The following is a 27085-nucleotide window of genomic DNA, read 5'->3' on the forward strand; positions in this document are numbered from 1 at the left end:
TAAAAAAAGGTTTGGGCAGTAAATGTCTGCCTGTGTGTATACCTTCATATACATGCACACTGTCTGGGGTCTTATGATACTCCTTCATCTTTCCTGTCTTTTTAGCTGAATTGCCCAAAATTCATAATAATTTACCTAAATTTTTGGATTAGTTTAGAATATTTTCACTCATCTCTAGCAATGATAATTTTACTATAAGTGGGAGGTTTTTACAGCATGGTCTATATTAAAATTTAGGTAATATTGTATATCTTCTGTGCCATGAAAGGTAAGGAACAATGTAGCCCTGAATCACCCACACCACTGTCCCTACCTATTTGGATGATCTGCCCTAAATGGCATCCTCCAACTTCTCAATCAAATAGAGTAAACCACGGCACTCAAATTGTAGTTTGCAGTAGTGAGAATATTTTTTTATTATTTCTTATTCCATCCAAAAATTAACACAGAGCCATTGGCTAAAGTTTCGGTCTATCCTAGACCTTTTTCATAGCCATAATGTCAGGCTGCCAAGATTTGCTATCCTCCATGAAAATCTAGGCAGCCTGACATTATGGCCGTGAACAAGGTCTAGGATAGACCGAAACGTTGGCCAGTGGCTCCCTGTTAATTTTTGGATGGAATAAGAAATAATAAAAAAAACTGCTGCAAACTTCAATTTGAGGTCCTTGGTTTACTCTATTTGATTTTGCAAAAGCATTTACCACTGAGCACCATCCACAACAGCCAGGAGGGCCAACCAATTCACTTTTACTCCAACTTATCAATGTTTCCTGTTCTGACAGAGTGAAGAGGGCGTAGTTAAAGGGAGTCAGACAGACCAACCACGCAAGGCACAGACAGACACAATAGAAAAAACACAGAGTTAGCATCAGAGAAAGGTCAAAAACAGGAGAGCATATCAGATTGTGTCAGTATCAAAACCAAGGTCAAAAAGTAGCAAAGGGTCAGTAATCCAGAATTACTGAGAACTAGTACAATGAAGCTTGTGAGGCAGTAAGACTAAACACAGATAACTGTGGTCAGCAGCTGCCTGTTTAAATCCCCCCTGAGGAAGCATGTGATGTCAGCAAGGAGACCAATTGGTCCAGCATCTTTGCTCCTTGATAGATCAACCAGTACCACTGTCAGTGGCACCATCATAGTGCAGGTGGACTTTCCACAATACCGCTGTATCTAATTTATGACAGATCACTGCCTAGACTGGAATGACCTATCTTTGTATGATCTTGTAGCAAAGTTCAATGTTAAAATTTTTTTGTTTTTGTTTGTGCAATTACATATAATTACATCATTTTAATGATTACATACTTGGACTTATACTAATAGTATACATAAGCTGAGAATCACATTATTGTGAACTCAATTTAATAACTCATAAGTACCAATCACATAATATATAGGTACAGTAGAGATAAATTTACTGTCAAATTTGATTCAGTCCGGATAAATTTGTTAAAGTTGTGTATTACACTCTGAGGTCTCCTAATACTGTTTCCAAATCTTTAACACCAAGACTGCATTAGTAATGTCAAAGTGACAGTGACAAATATGGCTATAGGCAAACGGATGGTAGCCAGAAGTAACAAACAGTCTGTTCAAAAATACAGAGTCCAAAGATTATCCATTTTTGGCGGCAGATGCCTTTTTCTCTGTCTTCTGAACTGTAAAATGGTGGCTACCTGATTCATAAGGGACAAAGCCCAAAAGTTAAAATTTTGTCAAAATTCTAATTTTTAGGGGAAATTCTTACATTTGATTTATGCATAATTTATATGTTTATCTACCACATATATGTAGGGCTTTAATAAACTTTCCAATGTATATCATTTTCCTGTTTAGGCCACGTGTAGTTTTGTTTTCAACTTACCCCAAGTGGAGAGGCTGTTTTCTGGACTTTATTGTAAGGGCTATATTTAGGTTTGGGTGGTTTTCCAGCTGCTTTGTCTTTGTGCCTTCGACTACTTATGTGCTATAACAAATAAAGCGAAAAAAGAGACTGTTTGAAATACCATCACAACACCTGTAAACATGTTACCATATATTTTTTAATACAATTTTGTTATATAGGAAGGGAATTTATTAAGCCTTGCATTCCAGAATTCTGGTATCAAAAAGTCTCAATATAAGTCTTTTTACTGTACTCTAGATGGTGAGAAAGTGGGTGTGGTTCCCCGTTGAACTGCTTTAAGCCAGACTTACCAACTGAGACATTTCACAAGTCTGAAACACAGTGTAGAAAGTAAAGTAGCATCTCAAGACAGAGAACTTGGTTTGGTTCCGCATCCAAGCTGCATTTTCACTTCAATGGGGCCGCAAACGATGAGAACAGCACTCCGTGTGCTGTCTGCATTGGTTGATACGTTCCCCGATCCCGCAAAAATGATAGATCATGTCCTATTCTTGTCTATTTTGCAGAGAAGAATAGGCATTTCTATAACGGACCGCCGGTTCCGTTCCACAAATTGCGGAAGGCACACGGACGGCATCAGTGTTTTGCAGATCCGCAATTTGCGGACCACTAAACACTGCACGTTCATGTGCATGAGCCCTTAGACACAAATATACCCTAAATGTATCAAATATCATAGGTGAGTTGATAACGTTGGCCCTAATGACATCAACACTGACTTGTGCAAAAAATACTTCACATAATTCATCAATTTATGTTTAGTATTATTGTTTACTTTTATTTCAAATGTTTGTTACTGTACCTTCTTGTGACACAGATAGATATAATTGATACTTTGATGTTTAAATCATTACTTTAAAATGCATTAATACATTTAAAAGGAAAAGGAAAAGACAAAGTAAAAACAAGATTCATTAATATTAATTTATTTGTGACTATACATGAAGCGCCAATATAAAATGAGAATGGGAAAAGTAAATAATGACAAAGTCCAGATTTCTAATATGCTTTAAATTCACTATATTCACATATCGCTGACTTCTTAGTGGTCTACAGAATATGGATTATTTGTAATTGTAGCAGCGGGGCTGTAGCGAACAGTGTACGGGGAGGTCCACATATAGCTGCTCCTGTCTGTGCCACTCTGCTAATCCAGGCATTGAGTATCGATGTGCTATGACCACCAGAGGTCAAGTTATGGGGGACAGTTAACAGTGTGTATGGGGGAAAGTGTGTAACTGCTGGGGTATATAGGGCTACTAGAGATTTCTGTGGAAAAAATAAGGGCATGGAATGTTCTCCTGGGCACTCTTGGAGCAAATCCAATAAACACACACATATATGCAGCTAATATATAGATATAGATTGGATAGATATTAATCATAGAATGAAATACCGGTAGCTTCATTTATGCCACACAATAGCCCTGCGTTCATCTATTCATTAAATTTATTTTTCTTAATAAATTTACACTATTAACTATTTGGAATTGTTTCAAGCTGTCAATATCGGAAGCTGCAACTTAATATAATAATTATTAATATTAAACTCCTTTCAGAAGCATAGTATATAATCATTAATATTTTAAAAGGAATTGTCTGAGGGAGAGATATATTTTCCCTAGAGGCACACTACGGTCTACTCTTTTCCTTTTGATGTGCTGCATCTTATAAGATAACAGTATTTGCAGCTGTTGTACGCGGGGATTGACAGCACTTGTCCCCTCTCTTTTCCTTCTCACTTGTTTCTTAAAACACAGCTTGATCCATGAACTTTTCCCACAATCTACAAAGCTGACATCAATCACAAATCTCTGAATTCATTCTATGATTACTTTCTGCTGAAAGTGTTTCTTGGTGTTAATAAAATTTCTAAGGCATTTTCTTCAGTATTAAAAGTTCCCTTAGCTAAAAAACAATCCCAAATCAGATCTTCTGATCTACGGAAGTCACATTCAGTTGTTTGCAGATTATTATTCCTATAGAGTATGTTGGTGCACTTTTCAGCATGCTGGAACAAAGTTACCAGTTTACACTAGCTAATCTACACAGAGGGGGGAATTTATCATAATTATAATATTTAAAATCAGTTTTGCTTGTATCTGCATTGAAGTACCTTGTGCCAAATTATTTTAAAATATTGCCTGCTTTTGTTAAATTTCGCACATCTTTAAACCTAACACATTTGTCTTGAAATACTACAGTGTAAATAATTAACATAGCTAACCTCACCCACTTTCCCATCTATCTTTTAAAACTAGAGTGATTGGTGTAATAATGGAAAAATTCCCAACATTATTGCACAAGTAAGTATAAAAGGTCTATTTTACAACGTTTTGAAGCTAGAATTCTGAAGTACAGGGCAAGATAAATTTCTCGCATTATTTTTCTTATAAAAATTCCAATATTGTACTTCAGGATTAGAGATGAGTGAATTTGTCAAAAATTTGATTCGGCCGCTTGACCACATTTTCCGACAAGATTTGTTTAGATCCAAATTTATTAGTGGCAAATTGTGTTAAAAAACAGCAATTTCCTGGCTGCAGAGAGCCTGCATAGTGGTGTAGAACACTGTGCCTTGCAGTAACACGCATAGGGAGTCTGCTATGGTAGTGAAACAATACTGTGAGTCAGTATGAAACACACATGATAAACGTTGCTCTTAGAATCACTGCACACTTCACTTATTTGGCCAGTTACGTGGCCAAAACTGACCAAATAACTCAAGTGTGAACTCAGCCATACAGGTCGATGATAGCGCCAGGTATAAATAACCGTGCATTGGCCCAAGATCCTACTGTAGCATGAAAGAGCGCATTACTTTTATAACGTTAGTCAGCTGATTCCACATAGATATCTACAGAACCTGTTCTATTAAATGCTTATACAAGTAGAGTTCCCCTGACAGAGTGGAGAGGGTTTCAGCAGTAAGTTTGTGTTGATGTCACTGATTATTTTGCCCTTCCTCTAATCCAGCAGTGGGGAACCATTTTGCTGCCAAGGGCCATTTGGATATTTGTAACATCATTCGGGGGCCATACAAAATTCTCAATAAAAATTTTTTACTGCTGTATTTGGTCAAACATATAATTGACTTAGGGATAAGTTACAGAAATTGCACTTCAATTAAAATAATCTAGAGGGCTGTATTTTTGCAGCACAAAATAGCGCCTGCACTATATATATACAGTATATTACATACAATACAGGCGCCATATTGACCACACATAGCAGTCTAATTTTTAAGTTCAGAATGTTACTTATTTGACATTAATGGCAGGAAGCTAAACCCAGGGGGTCCAGAGAGGGGTTCACCCAGCTTTCACTCTCCCTGCCTCTTTCTTCGCAACTGTCCCTGCCTTTGTCCCTTTCTCAGCAAAATATCTGCCCCCACCTCCATCAGCCTGAAATCAGCCTCCTATCAGACCCCCCAGGCCTACATCAGCCTCAGATCAGACTCCCATCAGACCTCTAAGCCTCAGATTAGACCCCAATCAGACCCTTCCTAGCTTCAGATCAGAGTCCCATCAGACCCCCAGCCTCAGACCAGACCCGGATCAGACGCCCAGCCTCAGATCAGCCCCCATCAGACCCCCCAGGGTCAGATCAGCCCCTATAAGACCCCCCAGCCTCAGATCAGACCTTCATAATACCCTCCCTAGCCTCAGATCAGCCCCCATCTGTCACGGAACCATGAACCAGACGTACAACAAGAGATAAATGAAAATAAGAAGGCTTTATTGAAAATAAAGCTGTAAAGCAAAAGTCCAAACGGATGGTGAAACCGAGCAGAGTCTTTGCGAAGCCAGAGGTCAGGAACCAGAAGGGTAGTCAGACGAAGCCAGGATCAGGAACCAGCAGGGTAGTCAGACGAAGCCAGGATCAGGAACCAGCAGGGTAGTCAGACGAAGCCAGGATCAGGAACCAGCAGGGTAGTCAGACGAAGCCAGGATCAGGAACCAGAAGCAGCAGCAGTCTTAGAAGCATGTGAACACAAGAGGACCAAGCAAGGAACTGAAGCCACAGACCTCCTATATATATGAGCTAGGCATCCAGCTCCTCCCAGGGGAAGGAGGAGCCGCAGGGTGGAAGGCTACAAGAAACCCAGAAACCAAGATGGCCGCCAGCACATGTCAAACGAAGGAGAGCAGCAAGCAGGTAAGACCATGACAGTACCTCCCCCTCAAGGGCCCCTCCTCCGCGGAGCACAAAACGGTTTCTGAGGGAAGCGTGCGTGGAAGGCTCGGAGCAAGGCAGGAGCATGGACATCTGCGGAGGGAACCCAGGAACGCTCCTCTGGACCATAACCACGCCAATGGACCAAAAACTGCAACCGACCGCGGACCAGGCGTGAGTCCAGGATATTGCTAACCTCATATTCCTCACGATTGCCCACTTGGACCGGACGAGGCTGAGGAACCGAGGAAGTGAAACGATTACACACCAGTGGCTTCAACAGGGAGACATGAAACACGTTGGAGATCCGCATGCCAGGAGGAAGCGCAAGGGCATAGGCTACCGGGTTTACCCTGCGAAGCACTCGGAAGGGACCAACAAAGCGAGGCGCCAGCTTGGGAGTGGGCACTCGAAGGTTGAGGTTGCGGGTGGACAACCATACACGGTCTCCGACCTGGTAGGAAGGAGCAGGCGCTCGTCTGCGATCAGCCTGGAGTCTCTGGCACTGCGCAGAGACCTCAAGGGACTTCTGGATCTGTACCCAAGAAGCACGTAGGACGGAAAGGTGATCCTCCACAGCCGGAATATCCTGGGGAGAGAATACCTCCGGTAACACGGCAGGTTGGAACCCATAATTGGCCATGAAGGGAGACGTCCCAGAGGAAGAGTTCACCGCCGTGTTCCTGGCAAACTCAGCCCAAGGCAGGAGGTCAACCCAATTGTCTTGGTGATCGGAGACATAGCAACGAAGGAATTGCTCCAAGGCCTGATTGGATCGTTCTGCGGCCCCATTGGACTGAGGGTGGTAGGCCGAGGAGAAGGAGAGATGAATCCCCAACTGGGAGCAAAAGGCGCGCCAGAACCTGGACACAAACTGACTCCCCCGATCCGACACAATCTCCTTAGGCAAACCGTGCAACCGGAAGACCTCCCTGGCAAAAATCGTGGCCAACTCTTGTGCAGAGGGTAACTTCTTGAGAGGAACACAGTGGCACATTTTGGAAAACCGATCCACAATCATGAGAATGACCGTATGGCCTCGGGATGCAGGGAGGTCCACAATGAAATCCATCCCCAGGTGTGACCATGGGCGCTCCCCGGTGGCTATGGGTTGCAGAAGGCCCAACGGAAGGTGCCGAGGGGACTTACTCTGGGCACAAACGGAGCATGCCGCTACATATGCGGCGATGTCGGAACGTAGGGAAGGCCACCAGAACAGACGTGAAACAGCCCAGGACAGCTGATTCTTTCCAGGATGCCCCGCGGTCTTGGAGTTATGGTAGGTTCGCAACAACCGAGTGCGCAACTCCTCAGGCACAAAACATCTGCCGTTGGGTCTCCCAGAGGGAGCACCAGATTGAGCCGCCAAAATCTGCTCACCCAGGGGAGAGGTCAGGCTGGTGCGAATGGCGGCCAGGATCTGATTCGGAGGTATGACCGAAGTCGGAATCGACTCCTCCCTGGACAGCTCGGAGTACTGCCGTGATAAGGCATCCGCCCTGATGTTCTTGGAACCGGGTAGGTAGGAGACCACGTAATTAAAACGTGACAAGAACAGAGCCCATCTGGCCTGACGTGGTGTCAATCTCTTGGCCTCAGAAAGGTAGGTCAGATTCTTGTGGTCCGTCAGGATGAGAACCGGAACCACCGAACCCTCGAGCAAGTGCCTCCATTCTTTGAGGGCCTGCACGATGGCCAATAACTCCCTGTCACCAATCTGATAGTTGCACTCCGCGGAAGACAGTTTCCGGGAGTAAAACCCACAAGGAAGCAGAGGACCCTCTGGTGTTCTACGCTGAGACAGAAGGGCGCCTACTCCCGTCTCAGACGCGTCCACCTCGAGGACAAAGGGCAACCCAGGGTTGGGATGCGACAGAATCGGAGCCGACACAAAGGCGGACTTTAGGGCCTCAAAAGCTCGGATGGCCTCGAGCGGCCAGACCTGGGAATTACTGCCCTTCCTGGTCAGATCCGTGAGAGGCTTGGCCAGCATGGAAAAGTCCCTGATGAACTTCCGATAATAATTGGCGAAGCCCAAAAAGCGCTGCAGGGAACGAAGACCACTGGGCTGGGGCCACTGTAAGACAGCCGAAACCTTCTCAGGATCCATGGAGAACCCCTCAGCGGAAATGATGTAACCTAAGAAGGTTACCTGGGATCGGTGAAATTCGCATTTCTCAAGCTTACCGAACAGCTTGTTCTCTCGTAACCGTTGCAACACTCGTCTGACATCCAGAATGTGGGCCTCCATGGATTCAGAATATACCAAGATGTCATCCAAATAGACTACCACACACTGCTGCAACAGGTCACGGAAAACATCGTTGATGAATTCCTGAAAGACTGCGGGCGCATTGCACAACCCAAAGGGCATAACCAAGGATTCGTAATGACCGGTCCTGGTGTTAAACGCGGTCTTCCACTCATCGCCCGCCTTGATCCTTACCAGGTTATATGCCGCCCTCAGGTCGAGTTTGGTAAAGACCGTGGCCCCTTTAAGGCGATCGAACAGCTCGGAAATCAAGGGTATCGGGTAAGCGTTCTTGATCGTGATGCGATTGAGACCCCTGTAATCGATGCAAGGCCTCAACTCACCGCCCTTCTTTTTCACAAAGAAAAATCCAGCCCCTGCCGGGGACGAAGATTTGCGAATGTGTCCGCGTGAAAGCGCCTCCCTCACGTACTCCTCCATGGCCTCATTCTCCGCTACCGACAGTGGATAGACTTTGCCACGAGGAGGAACGGCACCAGATTGTAACTCTATGGCACAATCGTATGGGCGGTGCGGAGGTAGGGCAACCGCGCGCACCTTATCGAATACATCCCGGTACTCCTCGTATTCAGGAGGTAACAGAGAGTCCGAGGAAGTACACAGCAACTTGACAGACCCATGGATGCAACTAGCCCCACACTGCGGTGACCACGAGAGGATCTCGACCGATCTCCAATCAAAAGTCGGATTATGCTTCTGGAGCCAGGGGTACCCCAAGACCACCGAGTAGTGTGGAGACGAAATAACCTGGAGGCAGACCGACTCTCTGTGAACGGCACCAATGGCTATCCCCACTGGAAGGGTCTCATGAGTCACGTGTGGCGGCAGAAGGGGTCTGCCGTCTATCGCCTCAAGAGCCAGTGGGGAACCTCGAGCCTGCAGAGGAATGGAATTGGCGGCAGCGAACACACTATCAATGAACAAACCACCAGCACCAGAGTCCACCAACGCCTGGGTCGTCACCGAGCCCCCGACCCAGGAGAGGACAACAGTGATCAGTGGTTTGTCAACACGGGAAACCGGGGACGAGGAGACTCCACCCAAGATCTGCCCCCGACAGGATCTCAGGGTACGAGCGTTTCCCGGACGGTTCGGACATGCCAACCGAAAATGCCCACCGAGACCACAGTACATGCATCGGCCCTCGCGTCTCCGGAGTGCCCTCTCCCCCTCGGACAGGCGAGCAAACCCCAGCTGCATGGGTTCACCCCCAGACAAGTCATCCCCAGGAGGCGTGGGAGGAGAGGGAGGCACGGGTGGGACAGCAAACGTAGGCACCAATCTGTTAGAAGACCTCCGCAGGTTCTCCTTAAAGGAAGGTCTCTCCCTGAGTCTGGTGTCAATCAAAATCAGGAAAGAAATAAGAGACTCGAGCTCAACTGGTAGGTCCTTAGCTGCAACCTCATCCTTCAAGGCATCCGAGAGACCATGAGAGAAAGCAGCGACCAGAGCCTCATTATTCCAGCCCACCTCTGCTGCCAGGGTACGAAACTCAATGGCGTATTCAGCTACGGATCGTGAACCCTGTCTGATGGACATAAGGAGCTTCGCAGCAGAGGCAGCACGAGCCGGCACATCGAATACCTTCCGAAGAGAAGCAACAAAACCGGAAAACTCGGCAACCACCGGATTGTTGTTCTCCCATAAAGGGCTGGCCCAAGCCAAGGCCTTGTCCGAGAGCAGCGAGATCAAGAAGCCCACCTTTGATCTCTCAGTAGGAAAGGCATGTGGCAGCAACTCGAAATAAATGCCCACCTGGTTAAGGAAACCTCGGCACTGAGTTGGCTCTCCCCCAAAGCGCTGTGGAAGAGGGGCAGAACCGGTCATACCCCGAAACACCGCAGGCGCAACAACAGGTGTCGGGGTAGACTCTGGCGCAACAACCGGAGCGGCAGTAGGAGCGAGCCCAGGAGCGACAACCGACCCATCGGCAACGGGAGCGAAATGAGCCGTGCGTTCAAGCAGGGTTTGCAACGCCACAGTGAACCGACCCAACAGGTGATCCTGCTGATCAAGTCTGGCAACCAGCGTGGGTAGCGAGGATGGCCCTGTACCGTCAGAATTCATGGCTTGGTCCTAATGTCACGGAACCATGAACCAGACGTACAACAAGAGATAAATGAAAATAAGAAGGCTTTATTGAAAATAAAGCTGTAAAGCAAAAGTCCAAACGGATGGTGAAACCGAGCAGAGTCTTTGCGAAGCCAGAGGTCAGGAACCAGAAGGGTAGTCAGACGAAGCCAGGATCAGGAACCAGCAGGGTAGTCAGACGAAGCCAGGATCAGGAACCAGCAGGGTAGTCAGACGAAGCCAGGATCAGGAACCAGCAGGGTAGTCAGACGAAGCCAGGATCAGGAACCAGAAGCAGCAGCAGTCTTAGAAGCATGTGAACACAAGAGGACCAAGCAAGGAACTGAAGCCACAGACCTCCTATATATATGAGCTAGGCATCCAGCTCCTCCCAGGGGAAGGAGGAGCCGCAGGGTGGAAGGCTACAAGAAACCCAGAAACCAAGATGGCCGCCAGCACATGTCAAACGAAGGAGAGCAGCAAGCAGGTAAGACCATGACACCATCAGACCCTCCCCAGCCTCAGATCAGCCCCCATCAGCCCCCCTAGTCTCAGATCAGACCCCTATCAAACCCCAGCCTCAGATCAGACACCCCCAGCCTCAGATCAGACCCTCCCAAGCCTCAGATCAGACCCCCATCAGACCCTCCCCACCCTCCTTTAGCCTCAGATCAGCCCCAATCAGACATCAGATCAGATACTGTATTTAAGATAAACAAATAAACTTACCTCTCCAGCTCCGTACGGCGCTGCCTCTTGGCAGATTCACTTACCCTCCCTGTTCTTCTTCCTGCCGCACTATATTGTCACCTCACACCGCACAGCGTCAGGTCATAGTGCACGTCTACGTGCACTGCGTCCTGACGCTGGATGTGTCAGGACACAGTGTGGGGCTGAAAGAAGACCAGGGAAGGTGAGGACAGCCAGTGCAGTGCTGTTCTCACCTTCCTGTGCCTCCCGTATGCTAATGACCGCTTCCATAATGGAAGGGGTCATAAGCATTTTCACATTCCCCACCCCTGCTCTAATCCATCAAAACAATAACCAGCCAAAAAATTGATCCTGTCTGTTGAGCATCCGCCTTCACTCGGTCAGCATTTGGACAGTAATCCATCAGTATTGCTAAATCCCCCCCAAAAAACAGGAGTGGATCCAAAACAGAGATAGCATGTGAATGGAATATTTGCATGTCTTCTGTGTTTTGTACCGACTCCTGCTTTTGGCTACCAAATCATAAGCTAGTTCTGATGGGACCATATAGGCCTTACAGATGCTACACAGACAGGATCTGTTGTGCATCTAATTTTTTCTTCCTTCTGACAGATCAGAAGAAGGTTCAAATAAATCATGATGTCAAACAGGCCAAAAAGTCAAAATAGTGGCCCAGTCATTGAGTGGGGAGGGTGGGAGAACAGCTTGGGAAGTCCACAGAGTGTCACAATGACATAGTGGTGAGGTGGTAGCAGCAGCAGCATGAGTAGACCACAGAGTGGCCCATTTACATAGTGTTGAGGTTGCAGCAGCATAATAAAGCCACAGATTGGCCCAGTGACATAGTGTTGAGTTAGCAGCAGCATGAGGAGGCCACAGACTGGCCAGTGACATAGTGTTGAGTTAGCAGCAGCATGAGGAGACCACAAAGTGGCACAATGACAGAGTATGGAGGTGGCAGCAGCAGCATGAGGAGGCCACAGACTGGCAAGGTGACATAGTGTGGAGGTGGTAACAGCAGCAGCATGAGGAGGCCACAGAGTGGCACAATGACAGAGTGTGGAGGTGGCAGCAGCAAAATGAGGAGACCACAGTGTGGCCCACAAACAGAGTTATAAGTTGGCAGCAGCATGAGGAGACCACAGAGTGGCCCAGAGACAGAGTTGTAAGTTGGCAGCAGCATGAGAAGACCACAGAGTGGCACAATGAAATAGTGTGGAGGTGGTAACAGCAGCATGAGGAGATGTGAGTGGTGAAGTGGCAGCAGCATCAGGAGACCACAGAGTGACCCGGTGACAGAGTGGAGAGGTGGGTGGCAATAACAGTACCCACTGATGATGGTGGGTATAAGAAGGATCAGTTGGTATCAGATGTGTGGCATCAGGCGGATGGCAGCATCAGAATAGTAGCTGAGGCAAGTAGCCAGAAGAAACCGGTCTCTTTTGTCGAGGTTTGGGTGAGGCAGCATGGATAATCTAATCTGATGCATCAGGCATTGGTGGGTGGAAATACTGGCTGATCCATGCCTGATTCATCTTGACAAAGGTCAGTCGTTCCACATTTTGGGTGGACAGGCATGTTCTCCTTGGGGTAACTATGGCCCCTGCCGCACTAAACACCCGCTCTGATGCCACTCTACTGGCCGGGAAGGAAAGCTTTTCCAGGGCAAACTCGGCCAGTTGCGGCCACAAATCCAGTTTGACTGTGCAATCAAAGAAGATAGGGGCACATCCAGGAATAAAAAAGGGAGTGCCGGCCCACGGTATATATCGCACAATGTATCAAAGAAGAAAAAGAATACCGAAACAGGAGCCGCACATCTACAAAATTACACATTTATTAAGGCAACGGACACAACATAAAAAGAATTAAAATCGTTGTATACAACAGGTCTGGGCCATGTAAGCCGTATATCGGCACATGCCCATCTGAGTCACCACAAATTCATGTATAAACCCCCACATCCATCAGCATATAGTAATATAAGGTGCATGAAATCCATCTACAATAAATGAGAATCAAATACTTATCATAAAAATGGCATGATGGGGGGTATATGTGGCGGTCAGAAGAAAAGCCCAATGCGTATCGCCAGACTTGCTGGCTTCCTCAGGAGTGCCTTAATCCAGTTTGACTGCTCAGTAGTCCAGCGGATCTTCAATGTGGGGTGGCAGGCTGCTGTTCAAGTATGCCACCACCTGCTGGTTCATGTTCTGCTCCATATCGAGCTGCTGCTGCTGCTGCTGCTGGTGAGTAGTTTATTCACTAGGAGGGTGAAGAAAGCTGCTCATCAGCAGCTCTAGAATGAAGTTGCTGCTAATGGAGCTGGTACTTCTCCTACCCTCCTACCATGACACAGCAGCCATGGCAGTGGAACGTGAGCACAGAGGGCCCCCCGGTCAGACCTGCGAGAGGATGGACAATGGCGCAGATAGGCAGGGGCCAACTGACTACATAAGATGTCACGACAGTAGTTCAGTTTGTCCTCTCTCTCAGTGGATGTAAAACAGGCCCTTATTTTGGACCGGTGGCAAGGGTCTAACATGGTGGAGATCCACTAGTCATCAATCTGCCGAATGGTGACAATTCGGCTGTCACTACGCAAGCAACTGAGCATGCATTGGGCCATTTGCACAAGTGACTCGGAGGGACTCCCTGCCTCCATCTCCACTGCATACTGCCACGGTTCGTCTGGGTCCTCTGCCTCCTCTTCCTCATCTCCCTCTTGCTACTCCAGCTGCTCCTCCTCTCCTGTCACCTGTGTAGAAAAGACACCCATTTTGCTACACATTGCTTGTGCTCCAATCTACTCCTCCTCCTCCAGGTTAGCCCCGACAGGGCTCATGTGGCCATGAGATGTAGGAGCCACATCTCCAGACCCCTGACCAGCCAGATTTACCAGCATCTTTTCTAGGACATTAATCAGTGAAATGACGTTGATCATCCTGTAGTCCTGACGACTGACAAATAAAAAGGCCTCCTCAAAGGGCATGAGCAAACGGCAGGTGCCATGCAGGAGCTGCCACTGGCTAACATCGAAGTTACACAGGGGAGTACCTCTGTCCGCCTGTATCAACAATAAATCGTTCATGGCCTTTCTTTGTTCGTATAGTCGGTCCAACATATGGAAGGAGGAATTCCAACGGGTATAAATGTTGCATATCAGCCTATGTTGGGGGATGCCGTTCTGCCGCTGCAGCTCAAGGAGGGTGTGCTTGGCGGTGTACGAGTGGCTGAAGTGCATGCAAAGTTTCCTTGCCATTTTTAGGATGTTTTGCAGATGGCCGGAAGACTTCAGGAAACGATTGACAACCAGATTATACACGTGCGCCATGCTGGGCACATGGCTCTTTCCTCCTTGATGCATCACCGACACCATGATCTTCCCATTGTCGCTCACCAAGGTACCAATTTTTAGTTTAAGGTTGAGAAAGCCGGGATTCGATTTCTTGATGAAGGACACTGTGCAGTTTCTCCCCTGTGTGACTCAGTTCGCCCAGGCAAACTAGGAGCAGAACAGCGTGACACCGCTGTGCCCTGCACATATGGTATGCTGGTGGGGCACTGTGAATTGTCCCTGCAGTGGAGACTGAGGACACGGTGGAGAATAAGGAGGCAGAGGCGGACATTGTCGCAGGACCAAAGGCGTGAAAACGTGGAGACGTAAGCGGCGTCCCCTGGCCAAGTTGCTGGTTTTGCTGGGCAGGAACCACATCTACCCAGTGCGCCATAAAGGACATATATTGTCCTTGACCATAGTTACAGCTCCATACGTCGGCACTGTCGTGCTCTTTGGCAGACGACAGGCTCAAGGACTGGCCCGCCTTCTGTTCTACACATTTATGCAGGGCTAGTACTGGTACGAAGCTTGTCACTTAAAGGGTTTCTACCACTTAGTTTTCACATAATTAGCTTTCAGACACTAGCGATCCGCTAGTGTCTACTCTACCAAACAATCCTAATATAATAGCTTTTGGTGCAGCCGTTTCGCTAAAAAAAGAACTTATATTGATATGCTAATGAGCCTCTAGGTGCTATGGGGGCGTCATTAGCACCTAGAGGCTCGGTCTACCTTTACAAAATGCCGCCGCCCAGCGCGTCCCTCCAGCCTGCCCATCTCCTCCGGAATTCGATCCTCCCTGTGAGCCAGCGGACGAATTCTCGCGCATGCGCCATGCGCGTCTGTATTCGGCACATGCGCAGTGAATGTCTGATCACTTTCTGCACAGACATCTCCACTGCGCCTGTTCCTCGGAGCACTATGATGTCATCGGCGCAGGCGCAGTGGAGATGTCTGAGTAGGGAAAAGGTCAGACATTCACTGTGCATGCGCCGAATACAGACGCGCACGGCGCATGCGCGAGAATTCGTCCGCTGGCTCACAGGGAGGATCGCATTCCGGAGGAGATGGGCGGGCTGGAGGGACGCGCTGGGCGGCGGCATTTTGTGAAGGTAGATCGAGCCTCTAGGTGCTAATGACGCCCCCATAGCACCTAGAGGCTCATTAGCATATCAATATAAGTTCTTTTTTTAGCGAAACGGCTGCACCAAAAGCTATTATAAAAAGGATTGCTTGGTAGAGCAGACACTAGCAGATCGCTAGTGTCTGAAAGGTAATTATTTGAAAACAAAGTGGTAGAAACCCTTTAACACGTTAATGATACAGTTGCAGAAAACTTTAAAGCAGTTGTCTCACTTCAGCAGATGACATTTATCATGTAGAGATAGTTAATACAAGGCACTTCCTAATGTATTGTGATCGTCCATATTGTCTTCTTTGCTGGCTTGATTTATTTTTCCATCACATTATACACTGCTTATTTCCATTGTTACTACCACTTTACAATCCAGCAGAGGTGGTCGTGCTTGCACACTATAGGAAAAGGCCCTAGTCTCTCTGGAGTCAGGGACTGCAGGAGTGTGCATATGCCAGGGTTTTTCCTATAGTGTGCAAGCATGACCACCACTGCTGGATTTCAGGGTGGTTGTAACCATGGAAACAAGCCGTGTATAAGGTGATGGAAAAATCTATCCAGCCAGAAAAGGGAGCAATATGGATAATAACAATACATTAGTAAGTGGCTTGTATTACCTGTCTTTACATGATGAACGCCATTTGCTGAAGTGAGACAACCCCATTAATTTTGTCATTGGATTTTGTTGTGTTAAAGGGGTTCTCCAGGAATTTATAAAATGAAAATACTTAAATATTACTATATTGTAAATATATTTCCCAATACCTTTCATAATGGATAATTTTGTTTTGGGAACAATCATTAGGAGAAACAAAAAGCCGTGGTCCTATTAATACACACAAAACCTGCCCTAATCACATAGCAGGACAAGTTACTTCCGAGCACTGAGGTAATGAGCTGCCTCATTCCTAATCTCCTACTTGTCAGGGGTTATGATCCTGAATACAGATTATAAGAACTTTAACTGAATCTCTGTGGGAATGGAGTTCATGAGGAGACATGAAGTACAGAGAGGACAGACAGTGGTAATCAGGGCCGGCCTTTGGGGTGTGCGGGCTGTGCGGCCGCACAGGGCGCCATAGCAACAGAGGCGCCGGGCAGCCGACAGCCCGCCGTGACGCGAATCTTTATTCTAAACGGCCTGCGGGCGGGCGGCGGACTTACACAGTCACACTCACAGTGTGACACTGCGCTCCGATCCGGACTGAAGGAGTGAGGAGGGGGCGGGGCTCGGGGCCGCTCTGCTGCCTGGCTGGCCTGCCTGCTGTCTCTTTAAGAGAGCAGACCAGCGGCTGCTGGAGCGTAGCCACTGAGCTCCGCCCCCAGAGAGAAGACGGAGCGCGCCCAGCCAGCAGACACAGCAAGGCCCACGCGGCAGCCGGCAGCACTACAGCTTACAGCTAGAGAACATATAGGTATTTTTTATTTGGAGAAATGATTATGATTTATGTGAATGTGCCAACAGTGCCATGGGGGACAGAGATGTGCTGATGCTGCCCAAGTGGAGGGGACAGGGAGAAGTGTGCCAATGCCATGGTGACTGGGGGGGGGACAGAGTCTCTGTTGCCCCCCCCCCAGTCACCATGGCATTGGCACATTTCTCCCTGTCCCCTCCAGATGGGCAGCATCAGCACATCTCTGAGCCCCCACCCCACCCCCGCCCCCGCGTCACCATGGCATTAGCACATTTCTCCTCCAGATGGGCAGAATCAGCACATCTCTGTCCCCACCCCCGCCCCCGCGTCACCATGGCATTAGCACATTTCTCCTCCAGATGGGCAGCATCAGCACATCTCTGTCCCCACCCCCGCCTCCCCAGTCACCATGGCATTGGCACATTTCTCCCTGTCCCCTCCAGATGGGCAGCATAAGCACATCTGTCCCCCCCCACACCCCCGCGTCACCATGGCATTGGCACATTTCTCCTCCAGATGGGCAGCATCAGCACATCTCTGTCCCACCCCCGCGTCACCATGGCATTGGCACATTTCTCCCTGTCCCCTCCAGATGGGCAGCATCAGCACATCTGTCCCCACCCCCGCGTCACCATGGCATTGGCACATTTCTCCCTGTCCCCTCCAGATGGGCAGCATCAGCACATCTCTGTCCCCCCCCACCCCCGCCCCCGCGTCACCATGGCATTGGCACATTTCTCCCTGTCCCCTCCAGATGGGCAGCATCAGCACATCTCTGTGACAGAGATGTGCTGATGCTGGCCATCTGGAGGGGACAGGGAGAAATGTGCCAATGCCATGGTGACGCGGGGGCGGGGGTGGGACAGAGATGTGCTGATGCTGCCCATCTGGAGGGGACAGGGAGAAATGTGCCAATGCCATGGTGACGCGGGGGTGGGGGGGGACAGAGATGTGCTGATGCTGCCCATCTGGAGGGGACAGGGAGAAATGTGCCAATGCCATGGTGACTGGGCGGGGGGATGTGCTGCTGCCAGCCCACTGGCCCATCTGGAGTGGGAAAAGTGTGCAATGGGTGAGGGGGGGGCTCAGAGAGGACTCAGGGGGGCTCATAGAGGACAGGGGGACAGTGTGCTTTCCTGCTACTACATCAACCCCCCCCCCCCCCAGGGATTTTGGGTATGACCACTGAAAGGGTGTGGTTACTGAGGGTGTGGTTAATGAGGGGGCGTGGTTACTGAGGGGCGTGGTCACTATGGGGCGCTGTAAAGCTTTCTCGCACAGGACGCCTAAAGGCCTAAGGCCGGCCCTGGTGGTAATGGAAACAAGTGCTGCTTATTAGCCACATCACCCCGACCCTTCTCTCTGTACTTCATGCCTCCTTATGAACTCCATTTCTACAGAGATTTAGCTGAAGATCATATTAAACTGTATTCAGGATCATAAAAGAAGATGAGGCCGCTCTTTGTCTCACTGCTCTGAAGTAACGTGTCCTGCTGTGTGATTAGGACAGGTTTTTTTGTGTACTAATAGGATGGTGGCCATTTTATTTTTCCTAATGATTGCTCCCTAGAAAAAACGAGCCATTATAAATAATTAAAGATATTTAGGAATATATTTATAATAAAGTAATAGTTAAGTATTTGAATTTTTCTCATTCCCGGAGAACCCCTTTAAGCCTTAATTTAAAGTTTGCTTCAACCATGTATGTAAAGTGTAATTTGTTGCTACAACTGTATATGTATTCTATATTTTTCCATATTTTCTGTTATGTTGGGTCTCATGTTTGGCTCAAAATGCTGTTCAACTTTTTTTTAAACAAAGGAGCATGACATATTGAAAATGACAGTGGTTTAACAGGAAATGAGGCATAGCCTAAAACTAGTGTTGATCGAGCACCAAAGTGCTCGGGTGCTCGAGTAGAACACCTCGGGATGCTCGAGTTCTCTACCGAGCACCCGAGCAAAATGGAAGTCAATGGGAGAACCCTAGCATTAAATCAGGCACCCCCTGCTCTGAAGAGGGGAGGGTGTCTGGTTCACAGGAAAAGGTCAGAAATTGATGGAAACACCATTGAAATGGTTCGGGAACAGCATGGGGAGCCTGCTGTCAAGCTGAACATCTAAAACATTATGGGCTAGGGCCTGCTGCTGAGCTGACCATCTAAAACATTATGGGCGAGGGCCTGCTGCTGAACTGACCATCTAAAACATTATGGGCGAGGGCCTGCTGCCGAGCTGACCATCTAAAACAATAGGGGAGAGGGCCTGCTGCTGATCTGACCATCTAAAACATTATGGGCGAGGGCGTGATGCTGAGCTGACCATCTAAAACATTAGGGGCGAGGGCCTGCTGCTTTGCTGACCATCTAAAACAATAGGGGAGAGGGCCTGCTGCTGATCTGACCATCTAAAACATTATTAGGGGCGAGGGTGTGATGCTGAGCTGACCCTCTAAAACATTAGGGGCTAGGTATTTTTTTATGCAAAAAAAAAAAAACATTTTTACTTCATTTTACCAGTGTCATGAAGTACAATATGTGACGAAAAAACAATCTCAGAATGGCCTGGATAAGTCAAAGTATTTTAAAGTTATCACCACTTAAAGTGACACTGGTCGGATTTTCTAATTGAATACACAGTGAAAAATTTAAATAGGGCCACCAAGGTTATATTAATCCCCACAATCCAATACTCCAAAAAATATATATATATGACAGTTATACTTTAATCTCCTCATCTTCTTCCTTCTCTTCGGCCCATCCACGCTGAACAGATAAAATAAACCTGCTATGGGTACTACCCTCTGTAGCAGAGGCAACTGTCTTCTGGTCCTCCTCCTCCTTATCATCATCCAATTCGCACTGAGAAGACGAACTGAGGGTGGTCTGGCTTTCACCCTGTGTACTATCTTGCCCCATTTCCACCTCTTCCATATGCAAAGAGTCTGACTTCATTGTGAGCAGCGAGCGTTCCAGTAGACAGAGAAGTGGCATGGTTACGCTGATAATAGCGGCATCGCCGCTCACCATCTGTGTTAATTCTTCAAAGTTGCGTAAAACCTCATAGAGGTCAGACATCCATGCCCACTCATCATTTGTGAAGAGTGAAAGCTGACTGGAAAGGCGACGACCATGTTGCAGCTGGTATTCCACTACTGCCCTCTGCTGCTCACAAAGCCTGGCCAAAATGTGGAACGTGGAGCTCCAGTGCGTGCTCACGTCGCACAACAGTCGGTGAGCTGGCAATTGCAAGCGCTGCTGCCGCGCTGCCAGACCAGTAGCAGCTGTAGATGAGTTTCGTAAATGGGCACAGACGCGGCGCAACTTCACCAGTAGCTCAGGCAAATTGGGGTAGATTTTGAGAAACTGCTGAACCACTAAGTTATGGTATGTGTGTGAGCTTGCCGAGCTCCAAAGCTGCCACCAAGTTATGGCCATTATCAGTAGTGATGAGCGGCAGGGGCTTTATTCGAATTCGCGATATTTCACGAATATTTGGGCGAATATTCACCATATATTTGAAAATTCGCGAATCCATGATTTCCAGGCATTATTTTCTTGAATGCGAAAATTCGCATAAAATTCGCATAAAATATTCACATACAAATTCGCATGAACTGGTATTTAAAAAAAAAATCTAATATTCGCGATTACGAATATATTTAGCGATATTCTAAATATTCGCAAATTCTCGAAATGCCGATATTCGCGATTAAAATTCGCAATTTGAATATTCGTGATCAACACTAAATATCAGACACAACCATGCTTGGTTGTAGGTTGAGAGGCGAGCTCAGTCTGGTACCTTATACCCTGCCACAGCTCTGCGCTACACTTCTTTCAGCTACTGACTGATGGCTGATTGGTGCTGCAAGATGACAATTCATAGGTAGAAATGGAGGAGGAGAAGGAGAAGGGGGGGTTGCAGCCAATAATGTAGCTGGTGGCAGAAATCCTGATGGAAGTAGGGCGCGCAATCCTTGGTGTCGGTAGCACCTATGCCATCCCAGGGTATGACTCACTCCCGGCCTCCACAACGTTCACCCAGTTTACCGTCAGGGAAATTTAGCATCCCTTGCCACAAGCACTTGTCCATGTGTCAGTGGTTAAGTGGACATTCCCATTAACTGCATTGGTCAGGGCACGGGTGATGTTACGGGACACATGCTGGTATAAGGTGGGGACGGCATACCGGGCAAAATAGTGGTGCCTGGGGACTGAGTAACAAGGGACAGCATCCGCCATCAGGCTGTGTAAAGCCTCAGTCTCCACAAGCTTAAATGGCAACATTTCCAGGGCCAGCAATTTGGAAAGGTGCACATTTAGTGCTATGTCCTGTGGGTGGGTGGCTGGGTATTTGCGCTTGCGTTCAAAGGCCGCCTGGGGTATGTATGTATGCTGTGCTGGAACACAGAAGTGGATGCTAGCTGATGGTGCTTGAAAAAGTCTAGGTGTAGGGCAGAAGGCATGCGGGCCTGCTTCTTGGACACGTAACACAGGGGAAGAGGAGGCAGTGGTGTGACCCGCAGACACTGATTGTTATGTTATGTTATGTTACCAAGTCCTTGTATAGCGCTCTAGAGGAACTCAATCTGATCGTGGACCCAGGTGTTCGGCCCAGGTGTTGTGGACCCAGGTGTTCGGCCCACCTATTAGGGTGCTTTGATGCGATGTGGTGGATCATGCTGCGGTGGTGAGGTTGCTAGTGTTCATGCCTATGCTTTCATCAAAATAGCACCAGACTGTGGAACACCTACCCCTTGGCAAGGAAGATTTCCGCAAGGGGGTGCCCTGGGGAACATTTGCGGGCCTGTTAGGTGTGGCCCACCTTCTCCCTTTTGCCACCCTACTGCCTCTTCCTGCCTGTTGCGGTGCTGCGGATCCCTCCCCCTTTGTACAGCTGTCCTCGCTCGGCTTGACACCTTCCCAGGTTGGATCAGTGATTTCATCGTCCACCACCTCCTCTTCCACTTCCTCACTCTGGTCATCCTCCTGACTTGTTGACCTAACAACAACCTCACTTATTGACAACTGTGTCTCATCCTCATCATCAACCTCTTGAGAGACTAATTGCCATTGACTTATTGGCAACTGTGTCTCATCATCATCATCCACCTTGTGAAACACTAATTGCCGTTCCCTACCGCCATCTTCTTCTGACTGTGGAAGCTAAAGAGTTTGGGAATCAGGGCACAAGAATATTCGAGTGTGGGATCACTTGTTTGCAAAGACTCTCCATAGTGGGAGGAAGGAGTATCAAGGCGAGGATTCTGTTGACCAGACTCTTGGCTACTGAGACTGGACTTTGTGGAAGACAGGGTGGTGCTTAACCGACTGAAAGCATTATCTGCTGCAATCCAACCGACCACCTGCTCACACTGGTCTGACTTCGAGAGTGGTGTCCTGCGCCACCCTGCAAACTGGGACATGAATCTAGGTATCGTGGATGAGTATGTTTCTTGTGCTCTGCAAGGAAGACACAGTTTCACCGCTCCCAGGGCCACCGCTTCTGTGTGCTCCATCAACAGCATAATAAATGGTATATATGCTTGCAAAATGTCACACGTACAGTAGAGCAGTTTCTTTAAGTGTATGCGCAAATAAATTATTGTCAATGTCACAGATATTTGGGATACGGAAACTTTATACAGGAGAGGTACCACAGGTAATGGTGCTGCTGTCAACAGTGGCTAAGAAAAAATTACAGTCAATGTCACAGATATTTGGGATGCGGAAACGTTATACAGGACAGGTACAACAGGTAATGGCGCTTCTGTCACAAGCGGCTAAGAAAAAATTACAGTCAATGTCACAGATATTCGGGATGCGGAAACGTTAATATAGGTGATGTAGTGCAGGTAATGTCACTGTCTGCAGCGTCTACAGAAAAAGTACACTGGATGTCACAGATATTTTTTGTATGCGCACACGTTACACAGGAGATGTAGCGCAGATAATTTCGCTGTCTACAGCGGCCAAACAATTGCAAGCTATTTAGCGCAGGTTGCACTAAAAATACAGTATATATTGCTGCCAGATACAACAACAGTCCTTAAAAGAAATTTTGGGTCTCTACAATTGCACGCAATTTAGCGCAGGTTGCGCTAATAATATATATTGCTACCAGATACAACAATAGTCCTTAAAAGGACTTTTGGGTGTCTACAATTGCACGCAATTTAGCGCAGGTTGTGCTAAAAATATATATTGCTGCCAGACACAACAATAGTCCTTAAAAGGACTTTTGGGTTTCTAACACCAACCCTGCCTAACAAAAAAATTTTATTCAATTTCCTACACTATCTGTCCCTTCTACAGCACAGCTCTGCCTGACTAAGACTGAGCCGAACCACGTGTCATCGGGTGCTTTATAGCACCCGATGACGTGTTCCGGCCAGCCAATCACTGTAATACCAGTAACCAACATGGCTACGGCATTACAGTGAGTGGCAGTACCTGCACATTTATTGGCTGCACTCGAGCACACACAGTATTCAACACTACCTAAAACCTTTTAGTTTTAAAATTGTTGGTGTAAAAATCTGAAAAAACTATGGCAAATAGATAATGGCTTTAACTTTTTGACAGACAGTCTATAGATTTTTCATATAACCTAAGCCATTTTGATAATTCTAGTGTGTTTAAAGACTCCCAGTCTAACAGTCCCTGTCTAACTAATGCAAATCTGGGCCTGTGTGCTCCAGTGCTACATTCCAGTATATACAGTACATCCACAGTCTATACATTATGTTACTTATTTTATATTTGGTATATTTTGGTGTGCAATAATCATTAGTTAGGCTTCTAATACACAGATGTCAACCATATTCTATAAGCCATTACCTGTTTTAGCTGTGTCTCGGAGTTAACATGGACATCACATATTTCACAGTGAAATGTTTTATTCTGAAGACCAGTATTTCCCTTGGTTAAAGGCACTCTGCCCTTTACGCCTGCCCGAGGAAATGCTTTAATAGTTCCACTTCCATTGCGGGCCTCTACCATTGTTTTGTGCTTTGCACCTACAGGTTTTGAAAGAAAGAAAAAAAGTCAGAGCTGTCACAACAATTTGTACAAAGACACCAAATTTCATCATAGGCTTACAGGGCATATCTAAAAGAAAATTAGTTAATTGTTAAAATGTCATCTGTATCTGATGAACCAAATTTCTCATTTTATAGCATATCCAAGTCATTTATAAGTGTCATTTAAGGAAAGATTTACACAGGACAGTTTAGGGCCTTTTTATTTTTTTAGTCAAAGCCTAAAGTGAATTATTAGGGTATACAGTAAGGAGCAGAAGTATTTGAACACCCAGCGTTTTTGCAAGTTCTCTGACTTAGAAATCATGGAGGGGTCTGAAATTCACATTGTAGGTGCATTCCCATTCTGAGAGACAGAATTTTAAAAGAAAATTCAGGAAATCACATTGCATGATTTTTAAAGAATTTATTTGTCTTGCACTGCTGAACATAAGTATTTGAACACCTGAGAAAATCAGTGTTAATATTTGGTACAGAAGACTTTGTTTACAATTACAGAGGTCAAACGTTTCCTGTAGTTCTTGACCAGGTTTGCACACACTGCAACAGGGATTTTGGCCCACTCCTCCACACAGATCTCCTCTAGATCTGTCAGATTTCGGGGCTGTCGCTGAGCAGCACAGAGTTTCAGCTCCCTCCAAAGATGTTCTATTGGATTTAGGTCTGGAGGCTGGCTAGGCCGCTCCAGAACCTTGATATGCTTCTTACAGAGTTACTCCTTGGTTATCCTGGCTATGTACTTCGGGTCGTTGTCATGTTGGAAGACCAAGCCACGACCCATCTTCAATGCTCTGACTGAGGGAAGGAGGTTGTTGCTCAAAATGTCACAATAAATGGCCCGATTCATCCTCTCCTTAATACAGTGCAATTGTCCTGTCCCCTTTGCAGGAAAAGCACCCCCAAAGCATGATTTTACCACCTCCATGCTTCACAGTAGGGATGGCGTTCTTGAGATGCAACTCATCCTTCTTTTTCCTCCAAACACGACGAGTGAAGTTTAGACCAAAAAGTTCTAGTTTTGTCTCATCTGACTACATGACTTTCTCCCATGCCTCCTCTGGATCATCCATATGGTCATTGTCAAACTTCAGACGGGCCTGGACATGTGATGACTTGAGCAAGGAGAACTTTCCATGCAATGCATGATTTCAAACCATGACGGCAAGTGTTCTACCGACAGTGAGCTTTGAAACTGTGGTCTCAGCTCTCTTCATGTCATTGACCAGCTCCTCCCTTGTAGTTCTGGGCTGATTCCTCACCTTTCTTATCATCAGTGATACCCCACGAGGTGAGATCTTGCATGGAGCCCTAATCTGAGGGAGACTGACAGTCGTCTTTAGCCTCTTCCATTTTCTAACAATTGCTCCAACAGTTGATCTATTTTCACCAAGCTGCTTGGCAATTGCCCCGTTGACCTTTCCAGCCTTGTGGAGATCCACAATTATGTCTCTGGTGTCTTTTCACAGCTCTTTGGTCTTGCCCATGGTAGTAGTTGGTGTCTGACTGACTGTGGGGTGGACAGGTGTCTTTAAAGAGCTCAGACAGGTGCTACTAAGTTAGATTAATGAGTGGAGTAGAGCTGTACTTTTTAAATGCACAGTAACAGGTCTTTTAAATGCCAGAATTCTTGCTGTTTCTCAGGTATTCAAATACTTATGTTCAGCAGTAGAAGACAAATAAATTCTTTAAAAATAATACAATGTGATTTCCTGAATTTTGTTTTTTTTTATTCTGTCTCTCAGAGTGGGAATGCACCTACAATGTGAATTTCAGACCCCTCCATGATTTCTAAGTGGGAGAACTTGCAAAATCGCAGGGTGTTCAAATGCTTCTGTTCCTCACTGTAGCTGCCACATGGTGAACTGGCTGCATGTGCCCAAGCCACACCCACCTTTAGCAGTCAATGGCTGATCGATTTTGTGGTATAATTGTGTGGCTATTGACTTCTGTGGGTGGGTGGGGCTGTACCCCTAACTCCTTCATGACCAACCAATTTTCAGTTTTTTTTTATTTTCGTTATTAACTGCCTGCCTCCCACAGCCAATTCTGTTTACACAGACATATAAGGCCTTTTATTTTTGCAAGGCAAGTTGTACTTTGTAAAAGCACTGTTTTATTTTGCATAAGATGTGGTGGGAAGCTGGGAAAAAAAATCAAAATAAGGTGGAATTAAAAAAAAAGGCAATTCACCATACTTTTATGGGTTTTGTTTTTAGGGGATTCCTTATGCGATAAAAGTGACCTGTTACCTATATTCTCTGGGTATGATTACAGTGATGATATCACATTTATGTAGTTTTTCTTATGTTTTACTTCTGAAAAAAGTAAGACTTTGCACTGCCATATTCTGGCCCCCATAACTTTTTTTCTTTTACTTTACTACGGAGCTATGTAAGGGCTAATTTTTTTGCAGGGTGTTCTGTAGATTTACCATTTTGGAGTGTGTATGCTACTTGATCTCTTTTGTTTAACTTTTTTTTAGGAAGTGAAGTGATGAAGAAATGACGAATTGGCCATTTTGATTTTTTTGATACATGATAAATTATATTTTAAGTACCTTCATTTTGGGACATGGCAATGCATGAGATCTTTATTTTTTTTATTTTTCACATGGTGAAAGGGACTGATTAGATTTTTATTTATTTATACAGTGCCTTGAAAAAGTATTCATAATCTTTGAACTTTACTTAATTTTTTCACATTACACCCACAAACTTAAATGTATTTTATTGAGATTTTATGTGATAGACCAACACAATTAGCAAATATGTGTAAAGTAAAAATAAAATGATACATAGTTTTTAACATTTTTATTAAATAAAAATCTGAAAAGTGTGGCGTGCATTTGTATGCAGCCCCCAGTACTCTGATACCTCTAAATAAAATCCAGTCTGACCAATTGCCTTCAGAAGTCACTGAATTAGCAAATAGAGTGAACCTGTGTGTAATTTATTCTCAGTATAACTACAGCTATTCTGTGAAGACCTCAGAGGTTTGTTACTGAACATTAGTGA

The 27085-nt window shown here is 46.5% G+C and overlaps 1 protein-coding gene across 2 annotated transcripts in view; it reads right to left on the reverse strand.

Moving 5' to 3' along the window:
- ZNF385D (zinc finger protein 385D) overlaps positions 1–27085 on the reverse strand; it is a 569376-nt gene that overhangs the window by 9523 nt on the left and 532768 nt on the right. For both annotated transcript variants that reach the window (XM_040433353.1, XM_040433352.1), the window contains 2 exons: positions 23872–24050; positions 1871–1972 (listed from right to left, as the gene is read on the reverse strand). In XM_040433353.1, coding sequence (XP_040289287.1) covers positions 1871–1972; positions 23872–24050 — 281 coding nt within the window. The remainder of the gene's footprint in view (positions 1–1870; positions 1973–23871; positions 24051–27085) is intronic.

The sequence above is a fragment of the Bufo bufo genome, chromosome 5, assembly GCF_905171765.1.
Source record: "Bufo bufo chromosome 5, aBufBuf1.1, whole genome shotgun sequence".
NCBI classification, from domain to species: Eukaryota; Metazoa; Chordata; class Amphibia; order Anura; family Bufonidae; genus Bufo; species Bufo bufo.